The 12,768-nt window shown below is 42.8% G+C and overlaps 1 protein-coding gene across 1 annotated transcript; it reads left to right on the forward strand.

Moving 5' to 3' along the window:
* The first annotated feature begins 6,192 nt into the window (after positions 1-6,192).
* Positions 6,193-7,868, forward strand: LOC143861255 (uncharacterized). The gene is made up of 2 exons (XM_077372199.1): positions 6,193-6,205; positions 6,265-7,868. Exons 1-2 carry the CDS (start codon positions 6,193-6,195, stop codon positions 7,866-7,868), a joined length of 1,617 nt encoding a protein of 538 aa, XP_077228314.1.
* The last annotated feature ends 4,900 nt before the right edge of the window (positions 7,869-12,768 follow it).

The following is a 12,768-nucleotide window of genomic DNA, read 5'->3' on the forward strand; positions in this document are numbered from 1 at the left end:
TTTCCTTCTTGTTCCTTCTCATGATTTGTCTTCGGTGTGAACAGAATTTTGTCCAAGAGCTATTAATCTTACCTTAGAAAGTAATTGTTATCACTAAACATAAATCTTACTTTCGAAACATTCTTTAACAGGGGAACATTCAACTATACTATGAGGGAAACCATTCTTTAGGCCACATTAGGTATGAAAAGAAAACAAGCATTAAAAAAGAAGGTGTAAAAGGGGAACATTCAACTATGGTACGAGGGCAACCACTCTTTGGGCACATTAGGTATCAAAAGAAAATAACCATTGAAGAAAAAAAAGGTATCAAAACAGGTTCATATGTCTTCTACTTCTTCATCTCAAGTGCAAACATCGTCCGAATGACATCAATCTCTAATTAGTTGCATTTATGCTTTTGAACTTTCCATGAATAAAAGCTTTCTTAAGATCCATTTATCTTGAGCATCAAATTCTTCAAACTAACAAATAAAGATTAACGTTAAGGAAATTGATGCTTTAACAATAGGGGATGAGTGTATATTCCAGATGGCATTCTTATATAATCACATATCTTTGTCCGTTGCCTTCACCCCCTTGTTATCTTTCATATTATTTTCTTTACTATCTGAAAGAAATAATTTTCAAAGATCTTATTTAAGGCAATTCTGGCAGTGTGATATGATAATGCGCAAAGGGTGGTTGTGGTCCATAAGAATTGCTATTATTAGTAATTCAAAACTCATGCTATCCCATTTAACTTTGGTGTTAAATGTGAAAGTGCCTGCGAAAACAAGACAGACATGAGTTTGATGAGTATAGGGGTTGAATTTTTCATGTTGTGATTTGTTAGTGACATAAGAGATTTGGTCCCTGTTTTTTTTTTTTTTAATATCCTCTCTATTGAGCATTGGGTAAAACAAATGGCAATGATTTCATCTTGCAACTAATATTAGAAGTCTCATGTGGCGATTTGAAAAGAGGAAAAGAGCAGATTCAATGTCTAGGAGAAACATCACGATTTGAAGTATGACGGTAATTCAAGTCATTTGAGATTGAGGAAGCCAAGTCTATGGTTCGCTTCTATCAAAATAGGCAAAGAAAATATCCAGGTGGGTCGTGGCAATGCTCCAATTGGATGAAGAATTTATTGTTGAGAGCTTAATTTTTTAGAACTCCAATTTCAGCCCCTTTTATTTCTGCACTCCATCATCAGTTGTACCTGCAATTCTATTCCCTAGAGCAATTCGAGATCTTTCTCATTCAATATCAGGCTTTCATTATACTACAATTATCACCTCTATTGGCTTTGATACAAACCTTTTAGCCCTCTAACAATGATCAGGTCTTATTTATCTCCAATTTCATCAAACTTTAAAACCCCACTCTCTCTCTCTCTCTGTTCGTTAAACATTGCCTATTTTTAGAACCTGTTAGAGGATGATGATGGAGCTGCATTTGCAGATTTTAGAGAAAAAAAAAACGGAACAGATTTACAGCCATCATTCCCACCATTTTCTCCGAGCTTAAACCAGGCAAGAAAAAGCAAATAGGGAAAGAGGAGTGAGCAGCCCCCCTCTGTTTATGCACAAGATAAACCCATGAATCAGCTCCTGTTTTGCACAAGTTTCGATTTAGGATTCCCATTTATGTAGTTGAAAACCCCTGAGTTTGATGGGCCCTCCATGGTGACTTATTCAACCCCATTTGAGGGCCCATAATCCCTTCGGTAATACCATGCGCAGCTCCCCTCTATTGCCCCTGAGAAGCCCCACTTAGGTACTAGTAACCCCTTTTTGTAGCTGAAAACCCATCACTTTGAACTTCAGGACCATGTTCTGGATTTGATGGACCTTCCAAGGGTACTTCTTCTACCCCATTTGAGGGCTCATAATCACTTCTGTAATACCATGCGCAGCTCCCCTCTACTACCCTTGAGAAGCCCCCCCTTAGGTACTAGTAACCCCATTTTTGTAGTTGAAAATCCATGACTTTGAACTTGAGGAACATCTTTTGGATTTGATGCCCCTCCAAGGGTACTTCTTCTACCCCATTTGAGGGCCCATAATCCCTTCTGTAATACCATGCGCAGCTCCCCTCTACTGCCCTTGAGAAGCCCCCCTTAGGTACTAGTAACCCCTTTTTGTAGCTGAAAACCCATCACTTTGAACTTGAGGACCATCTTTTGGATTTGATGGACCCTCCAAGGGTCCTTCTTCTACCCCATTTGAGGGCTCATAATCCCTTCTGTAATACCATGCGCAGCTCTCCTCTACTGCCCTTGAGAAGCCTCCCCTTAGGTACTAGTAACCCCATTTTTGTAGCTGAAAACCCATGACTTTGAACTTGAGGAACATCTTCTGGATTTGATGGGCCCTCCAAGGGTACTTCTTCTACCCCATTTGAGGGCCCATAATCCCTTCTGTAATACCATGCCCAACTCCCCTCTACTGCCCTTGAGAAGCCCCCCTTAGGTACTAGTAACCCCTTTTTGTAGCTGAAAACCCATCACTTTGAACTTGAGGACCATCTTTTGGATTTGATGAAACATCCAAGAGTACTTCTTCTACCCCATTTGAGGGCCCATAATCCCTTCTATAATACCATGCGCAGGTCCCCTCTATTGCCCTTGAGAAGCCCCCCTTAGGTACTAGTAACCCCATTTTCGTAGCTGAAAACCCATGACTTTGAACTTGAGGAACATCTTCTGGATTTGATGGGCCCTCCAAGGGTACTTCTTCTACCCCATTTGAGGGCCCATAATCCCTTCTGTAATACCATGCGCAGCTCCCCTCTACTGCCCTTGAGAAGCCCCCCTTAGGTACTAGTAACCCCTTTTTGTAGCTCAAAACCCATCACTTTGAACTTGAGGACCAACTTCTGGATTTGATGGACCCTCCAAGGGTACTTCTTCTACCCCATTTGAGGGCTCATAATCCCTTATGTAATACCATGCGCAGCTGCCATCTACTGCCCTTGAGAAGCCCCCCTTAGGTACTAGTAACCCCTTTTTGTAGCTGAAAACCCATGACTTTGAACTTGAGGAACATCTTCTGGATTTGATGGGCTCTCCAAGGGTACATCTTCTACCCCATTTGAGGGCCTATAATCCCTTCTGTAATACCATGCGCAGCTCCCCTCTACTGCCCTTGAGAAGCCCCCTTAGGTACTAGTAACTCCTTTTTGTAGCTGAAAACCCATCACTTTGAACTTGAGGACCATCTTTTGGATTTGATGAACCATCCAAGGGTACTTCTTCTACCCCATTTGAGGGCCCATAATCCCTTCTATAATACCATGTGCATGTCCCCTCTATTTCCCTTGAGAAGCCCCCCCCTTAGGTACTAGTAACCCCATTTTTGTAGCTGGAAACCCATGACTTTGAACTTGAGGAACATCTTCTGGATTTGATGGGCCCTCCAAGGGTACTTCTTCTACCCCATTTGAGGGCCCATAATCCCTTATGTAATACCATGCGCAGGTCCCCTGTATTGCCCTTGAGAAGCCCCCCTTAGGTACTAGTAACCCCATTTTTGTAGCTGAAAACCCATGACTTTGAACTTGAGGAACATCTTCTGGATTTGATGGGCCCTCCAAGGGTACTTCTTCTACCCCATTTGAGGGCCCATAATCCCTTCTGTAATACCATGCGCAGCTCCCCTCTACTGCTTTTGAGAAGCCCCCCTTAGGTACTAGTAACCCCTTTTTGTAGCTGAAAACCCATCACTTTGAACTTGATGACCATCTTCTGGATTTGATGGACCCTCCAAGGGTACTTCTTCTACCCCATTTGAGGGCTCATAATACCTTCTGTAATACCATGCGCAGCTCCCCTCTACTGCCCATGAGAAGCCCCCCTTAGGTACTAGTAACTCCTTTTTGTAGCTGAAAACCCATCACTTTGAACTTGAGGACCATCTTCTAGATTTGATGGACCCTCCAAGGGTACTTCTTCTACCCCATTTGAGGGCTCATAATCCCTTCTGTAATACCATGCGCAGCTCCCCTCTACTGCCCTTGAGAAGCCCCTCTTAGGTACTAGTAACCCCATTTTTGTAGCTGAAAATCCATGACTTTGAACTTGAGGAACATCTTCTGGATTTGATGGGTCCTCCAAGTGTACTTCTTCTACCCCATTTGAGGGCCCATAATCCCTTTTGTAATACCATGCGCAACTCTCCTCTACTGCCCTTGAGAAGCCCCCCTTAGGTACTAGTAACCCCTTTTTGTAGCTGAAAACCCATCACTTTGAACTTGAGGACCATCTTCTGGATTTGATGGGCCCTCCAAGGGTACTTTTTCTACCCCATTTGAGGCCCCATAATCCATTCTGTAATACCATGCGCAGCTCCCCTCTACTGCCCTTGAGAAGCCACCCCTTAGGTACTAGTAACCCCATTTTTGTAGCTGAAAACCCATGACTTTGAACTTGAGGAACATCTTCTGGATTTGATGGGCCCTCTAAGGGTACTTCTTCTACCCCATTTGAGGGCCCATAATCCCTTCTGTAATACCATGCGCAGCTCCCCTCTACTACCCTTGAGAAGCCCCCCTTAGGTACTAGTAACCCCTTTTTGTAGCTGAAAACCCATCACTTTGAACTTTAGGAACATCTTCTGGATTTGATGGGCCCTCTAAGGGTACTTCTTCTACCCCATTTGAGGGCCCATAATCCCTTCTGTAATACCATGCGCAGCTCCCCTCTATTGCCCTTGAGAAGCCCCCCTTAGGAACTAGTAACCTCATTTTTGTAGCTGAAAACCCATGACTTTGAACTTGAGGACCATCTTCCGGATTTGATGGGCCCTCCAAGGGTACTTCTTCTACCCCATTTGAAGGCCCATAATCCCTTCTGTAATACCATGCGCAACTCCCCTCTATTGCCCTTGAGAAGCCCCCCTTAGATATTAGTAACCCCATTTTTGTAGCTGAAAACCCATGACTTTGAACTTGAGGACCATCTTCTGGATTTGATGGGCCCTCTAAGGGTACTTCTTTTACCCCATTTAAGGGCTCATAATCCCTTCTGGTGTGATTTATTTAAGAAAATATTATATCCTTGCCAGATCTAACATGTTAAACTAATTTCTGGTAGATTTCGTCTATAAACTAGATTTGGTATTGTGACCTGTATACTTGAAATGCAATGTTCACTTAAGTGCAATTATTTGCATGCTTTAGTCTGGTATTAAATGTACTATAAATAAAAATGTTATCATCTTCTTGTCATGTTTAAGTCTTAACTATATCATATACTCATTTTGCAGACAAGTTCTCAATCAGGAAGCTCATATTTTGTTCTTTCAAAACCAGAGTTGTTTGGTTCACCTCCTCAACGTGTGCCTCCGAAGGTTTTGGTTAAGCCGGCCTCTACTTATTCACCTTAAGAAGCCCCCTTTACGTAGTGGTTCTTATGATATCTTGTTGGCCTTTTGTAGGTCTTCGTAAAGTGGCACGCACAATGGTTTATGTACTGTTACACTATGATGGCATACTGAAGGATGAAGTTAATTGGGAATATGTTGGTGGGAGTAAGAAATTCTGATTGGTAAGTCCCCGAATGAGTCTTAAAGAATTGGAGGCTCTAATCCACAGTCGAATTGGGAGTATTACAGGACGGGTGTCACTATCCATCAAATGTCGATATGTTGTTGATCCATATATAAGCACTCTAATCGACGTCGATAGCGATGATATCTTCCAAACGTTGGTTAAGGTGCTTGAGAAAGATACTTTCAACTCTGTGATGCTATACATAACAAAAATTGACAATGGCCTATACAATGTCATACCTTCTACTTCCTTTTCACCGCGAAATCCCTCTAATAACCTGCCCATACCTTTGACTTCTGTACCACCGATTCCCTCTCAAAATCCCTCTAATACTGCATGCATACCTCCTACTTCCGTTCCACCGATTCCACACCTAAGATATCCACCGGAACGAGTAACTGTCACTCCCGACTCTCGTTTTGAAGTAGACTTACAAAGAGAATATGAAACAGAATTGGGTAATACAAGCATAGGAGGTGACTCGGCACAATTTAGTTCAAGGTATGTCTTGTAGAATTTTATTTATATTCAAGTACTAAATCTACTATCCTGATTTTATATTGTTGAACTGTAGGGTTCGAGTTGACCTAAATGAAAACTTCTCGGACGATATGTATGGGAACCATATCTCCGAAGATATCATTGTCCCCGGGAAGGATGCAGATGTGCCGTTGGAGCATATTAATGTTTTCAAGGATGATTTTCATGTCTTCGATTGTGATTTGGAAGAATTTAGAACTGAAGATGACAATGATGATGATCCTGCAGAGGATGATGATGATGATGATGACGAGGCTGGGGTTGAGGCTGAGGTTCAGGATGAGCAGGGTGATGAGGCCGCCCATGATCCTGAAAATGATAATGGAAATAAAAATCACGACGAAGATTCTGGTGAAAGTCTTAGGCCAACAGAAGTGACTCCCCCTACCGGCAATGGTCGGCCATTTTTACCTGCTGGCACATGTCGGGCAGTCGAAGTAGACGACATGTATGTTGGGGCTGATGAGGTAGATGCAGATAATCTTCAGTTTGATGAGTTAACCGTTGGGGCTATGTATCCAAATATGAAGCAGTTCAAGAAGGCCGTTAAGGAGTATGCAATTCAGCAGCGATTCATGTTCAAGAAGTCACGGTCAACTCCCAAGAAGTATGCCGTTGTATGCAAGGAACCAGGTTGCAAGTGGCGTATATCAGGCATTAACCGTATGACTTATGTGGTAGTGAAGAAGTTTGTCAGCGACCATACGTGTACATCTCACTTAAAGGGCAATGATAATCATCTAGCTACATCACCATGGGTTGCCGAGACATGCTTACCCCTATTTGATCGTCCAGAAGATGTCGGGACAAGGATCATAAGACAGTACATCAAGTCGCACTGGGGTATAACCATGACCTACCGTAGAGCACACCTTGCGATGAACATCATCCTTGAAATAAAGTGTGGAAATGTGGAGGACTCGTACCGCTTGCTGCCTGCACTGATAGTTGAGATGATGAGAACAAACCCGGGCACCTACATGCGTGTTTTTCGAGCGAGAGATCTACGTCCAGGGGGAGATGATAAATTTGCTCGCTTATTCTGGGCATTTGGTCCCAGCATACGTTCTTTCCAGCGAACACTCAGATCGATAGTTTTGGTCGATGGGACGCATCTACGTGGAAAGTATCTTGGAATCTTACTTATCGCAGTTGGGGTAGACGGGAACAACGGATTAGTTCCATTAGCTTTTGGAGTTGTCGAGACTGAGAACGAAGATAACTGGTGCTGGTTCCTCTATTTGGTGAAGCGGCACGTATTGCCGGAGGGGATAGGCGCATTGACCCTATGCTCCGATCGACAAAAGGGGTTGATTCAAGCAGTGCCTAAAGTAATGCCTATTGCAAACCATAGCTACTGCATGCGTCACCTCGCCGCCAATTTGTACACCGACTTCAAAGACCCTTTACTTAAGAAATTGTTCTGGAGAGCTGCTAGGGCTTTGAGAGAGAGTATTTTCATAGACACAATGGAAAAAATTAAGGCGAGGAGTGAAAATGCACACAACTGGATAGCCGCTATTCCCAAGGAAAACTGGGCTAGTTTTTACTTCAAGGGGGATAGATATGATGTGTTGACCACCAATAGATCGGAGTGTTACAACAATGCAGTGCTAAAGGATGCTAGAAAATTGCCGATTGCAGCTGCGGTGGAGCTGACTCATTTTAAGAGCTCCGAATACATACAGAAACGTCAAGCGATGGGCCATGAATGGGAAACAAAGTGCACGCATTATGCAGAAAAACATTTGGGTCTGGCCAGGGAACAGGGTCGCGGATATGATGCTTATTGAGTAGGTGTGCACGAATTTGAAGTAAGGTCCCGTGATCATCATGATGTCGTAGACTTGCTGCAACAAACCTGTACATGTCGTGAGTTCCAAACGCTTGGGCTGCCGTGCGGACATGCCATGGCAGCCATTGCCATCACGGATTTTGATGAGTATGATTATTGCCAGAAATGGTTTCGTATAGAGATGTATCGGGAAACGTACGCTGAGGTGCTTCACCCTACAGTAGATTGCACTCAATGGGAAGTGCCTCCAGAACCTCTCAACACTGTATTACCTCCTATAGCGAAAAGACCACCTGGACGGCTGCGTATGAGAAGATCTGACCGCGAATTGCAGAGTGGAGTGCATCGCAAATGTACGATCTGTGGAAAACTTGGCCACAACAAAAGGACTTGTAGAGAACCTCCCATGGAGAGACAACTGCCTGATTAATCTGCCATTGGACCCTCTGCCCCCGTTTTCAATAGGTACGTGATACATAATTTATGGAGGTGAATAAGTAGTATAAAACATCCCCGATTCCATACTTATTCGGTGTGGTGTGGTGGTGGTGTTTGTAGGTTGGGTGTATCTTGTGCAGCTCCTTTTTTCACGTAATTACTCCGCGGATAGTGCATTGGAGGCTCCACTTGGATGGATGAGAAGTGGATTAATTGAAAGTGTGCACAATAATTAGTTCCTGTATTTAATTTTTTGTTACGTGAAACCCTTTTTTCGTATACTGTAATTAGTGGTGTGCATATATTTATCTTTTTTTGTGTACTGTAATTAAAAAAATGTACTTGAATCCTAGGTTATATTGGGTTTGAGTCTATTTCGCAGGGAAGAATCCTAAAACAAAATATACGATGTCTTCAAACAGAGTATATACCGAGGATACCCCGTCGCTAACATATGCTTCAAGGTTTATGGGTATATCAGTATGTCACAGGCTGTTACATTTCTGCAAGACTTCAAGCTTGGTCATTACATGAAGATTCCTCGAATAACAATGTTCATGGGTCAGGTTTGTGCCTCTCCTCTTCCACCTTTCCTCTTTACCCAATTGAACAAATTAATAACCAAATATGTCATCCTAACAATATCTTTTTCGTTGTAAATAATGACAATGAAGATGAATGGAATGAAAATTTCAGGTGGTGGGTACCCTGATAGCAGCACTTATGTACTTGGGAACTGCATGGTGGCTCTTGCAGAATTGGAAGCCTCAACCGGTGGGGAAATTACTTGGATGGGTGCCCCTTCGCTTCTTCTCCTACTGCGAAAGGCATCGTAGTTGAAGGCTGCCCAGTTTTATGAAGGTGGAATGAGTTCTGAAAGTTGAAGGTTACCCAGTTTTCTGAAGGTGGAATGAGTTCTCATAGTTGAAGACTGCCCAGTTTTCTGAAGCTGGAATGAGTTCTACCTTGCAAGCATTGTTAAAATAAGTTTTTCCCTGCTGCTAAGAAAATAGATCAACAACAGGAAACGAAATTTGGTTGTATATATATATATATATATATATATATATATATATATATATATATAATCCATTTCAACTGAATCAATTCACTTTTTAGTGTAAATAACTGAAACAATACCGTTTACTTGAACTTTTTTTGATGAGTTTCAAATTCTCTAAATTGGAGAAGATAATATATTCTGACAATTGGGTTTTCTGTTGGCTGAACTTCACTTTCAATGTTGCCCTTCATGCTAAATACATGGCAGTAGTGGGTGCATACAAAATGAGAAACAGGAGAGCAGCGTTGAAGGGTATTCACTAGCGTCAACAAGTTCTGCCTCATCAACTTCCTCTTCTACTTAGATTCTTATGTTTGGTGCTGTTATTTTCATTTTACTGGACATCTGTAGTGGATGTAAATATGCTTGGGATTGTAAAAATAGATCAAAACCAATTCTTTTTTCCGCTTCACTCTATTTATATATAAATAAACAACATTCTTATGGCGTGATAAAATATTTACCCTTTACATGTTACAAATAATGCGTAGGCAACGCTTTTTATTACGATATGCGAATGTTTTGTTCGAAGCAATCACTGGCAGAATGTCAACCATATTTGGTACGAGGTTTAGATCGAAGTCACCACAAATAATGCATGGCCTACCAATTTAATTTTCCATTCTTGCAATTGATCTCATGCTTCCAAAATGGACTAAACATACCGCACCATAGGATGATCCACAACCGTCCATTGATGGAGCACAATGTAAACAGGTTGTGCCCAAACCATAGAGTCGTGTGTTTATCCTAACCTGGGCACTCAATTTTTTTGTTTGTTATGGAGTTCATCTACGGTGGGGGGCTACGATCAATCTATGGAATTGTCTTTTACCACACAACCTATTTAAATTGTGGCCCATCAAATGGACGTTTTGGATCATCCTATGGTGTGGGGTGGAGAGCCCATTTGGAACGAAGGGGGTGGCTGTTGTCATAAATGGTGTTCAATTCATCAACAAGTTTGAAGAAGACTTTTGTTCTTCCCAACAGTTGAAGCAACCAAAGAAAGCACCAGAATTATTTTTTTTACCAGGATTAATTTTTTTGCCAACAATCTCCCAGGAAGATTTTTGTTCCACAAAAGTGACAAGAAGCAACAAAATTCCACCAACCAAACGGACTTGCAACTTGGGGCTCTATCAGACAAAGTCCTAATATTTTCACCTACAATAAAATACAAAAAACAGGGATCTCATTGCCAACTATGACGCTGAAAATAAAAACTAGAGAGAATAACCACAATTAAATACAAATAAATCATATTTCCATCCAATAGAAATATAAATTCCCCCAAAACTTGTTGAACAAATATTTGAAGATTTTGAAAGTCCTTTACCATATTTCGCAATGAACCCAATGCCACAACCACCATCACTTCACAGAACATGATTTTTAATTACAAATACATAGTTCTCAGTATGCTGAGATACAAACAAACTCTGTGTCCCTACAGCCCGGTTTCTGTCCTAGAGCCATCTACTGCTCCGGAGGAGGCGGTGGCTGATGGGAAGAACTGCCCGGTGCCTGGCCCCACTTACCACTGGAGATGTAGCGATAATAGGCGGCCCACTGGTCATCAACGTGGGAAGTCATGGTCTGGAAGCGAGTCGAAATCGCAGAGTCGACATGGGTAGACAACTGCTGAAACTGAGAGGCCATGGATCGCTCAATGGCCTCCTGCATGTGAGCCAAATCTTGACGAGTGCAGAACTGAGATGTATCTTGTGACGGCTGAGGTGCCGCTGCAGCCTGGTCCTCAGCTTCGTAGCCTCCTCCATCGACATAATCGATGTCAATCGCTGCTTCATTAAGACCCATGCAGTTAAAGGTCTGAACATCAAATGGGGCAGTAGGAGTCATGGTCATCTCTCCATCCAAGGTGATGCCGAAGTGGCGGAAGACACGGGTGAGAATCATGCCATATGGCAAGGAAGAGCGGTAGCGTCCAGAGGTCTGAAACATGTAGCGAAATATGATATATGGTAGACAAAGCTGGCGGCCCTTTAGGATGCTGTAGATAATATATGCCTCTAAGGATCTTAGGGCTTCACGCATCCCAGCACGAGGTATGAAGATGTGGTACATGAAGTTATGGAGCATGCGCGCAACCGGAATGAGGTCGGCAGCATGTACGGACATATTAGACTGGTAGCGCCGTGTTATCCGACCATAGACGTGTCATGATCAATATCATCAAGTGAATGCGTCCCATCTTCCGGCCAAAAATAGTGTAAGAGGCCCTCATGGCTAATCCCAAATACTGTGGCAAAAGTCTGATAGTTGAGTTTGATGACAGTTTTCTTGATCTTAAATTCGATTTTGAAGAAGGAAGGGGAAATGGTGAGATTGGCATAGAAGAGACGCACCAATCGAAGGTAAACGGGTTCGTTGATGTGAATGATGGGTGTCCAATGAAGAGCATCGAATTTGGCCTTTAAATCAAAATTCTGAAGGACAGGGGGATCAATGTACCTACCGGTGAGGATGCCCCTAGTGCCGACGTCGGCCCAGAGTTTCTTAGCCTTATTCCTAGTGAAATAGGAGTTGGCCACAACCTCGGCAGCCACAACCTTCGCCTTGGCCTTCTTCCGTGAAGGCCCTTCTTCGTTGGGAACTTCTTCACGAACGTATTCGGGGTCTTCAACTTGGGAGGAGCCTCCGATGTTGAGATTTTTGGTTTTAGGAGCCATGGTGAGAGGAAATGTGGGTGGAGAGAAAAGTGATATGTAAAAAAGAAGAGAAATAGCCCTAAAATGGAGGGAAAAAAGAGAAATAGAGAAGGGAAGAAAGAAAAAATGAAAAAGGGGTGAAATGCTAGGGTTTTAGGAAGAAGAGAGGGATTTGGAAGGGAGAAGAGGGTTTTGGAGGAAGATGTAGGGAGAAAATGACGGAAAGAAAGAAAAAGTGGATTTAGGGTTTGAAGAGAAGTGGAAGGAAGAGGGAAAGAAGAGAAGAAAAGTTAAAAAAACGAATCGGGTCCAGGGTTATAAAGCTCCTGGGCCGATTCTCGGAGTTCCGAGAAATTGTCTCGGACTTCCGAGAACAGAAGGCAAATTTTTTTTTCCCTGGCCCGAATCTCGGAGTTCCGAGAAATTATCTCGGAGCTCCGAGGTTAACCTGGACGAAATCTCGGAGTTCCGAGAAATTGTCTCGGACTTCCGAGAATAGACGGATTTTTTGCAATTTCTACTGGACCGAATCTCGGATTTCCGAGAAATTATCTCGGAGCTCCGAGGTTAACCTGGACGAAATCTCGGAATTCCGAGATATTGTCTCGGACCTCCGAGAATAGACGGATTTTTTTCAATTTCTACTGGCCCGAATCTCGGAGTTCCGAGCAATTTTCTCGGAGCTCCGAGGTTAACCTGGCCGAAATCTCGGAGTTCCGAGACAT

Source organism: Tasmannia lanceolata, unplaced genomic scaffold, assembly GCF_043159265.1.
Source record: "Tasmannia lanceolata isolate RefF3 unplaced genomic scaffold, GAP_Taslan_0.1 ptg000037l, whole genome shotgun sequence".
NCBI classification, from domain to species: Eukaryota; Viridiplantae; Streptophyta; class Magnoliopsida; order Canellales; family Winteraceae; genus Tasmannia; species Tasmannia lanceolata.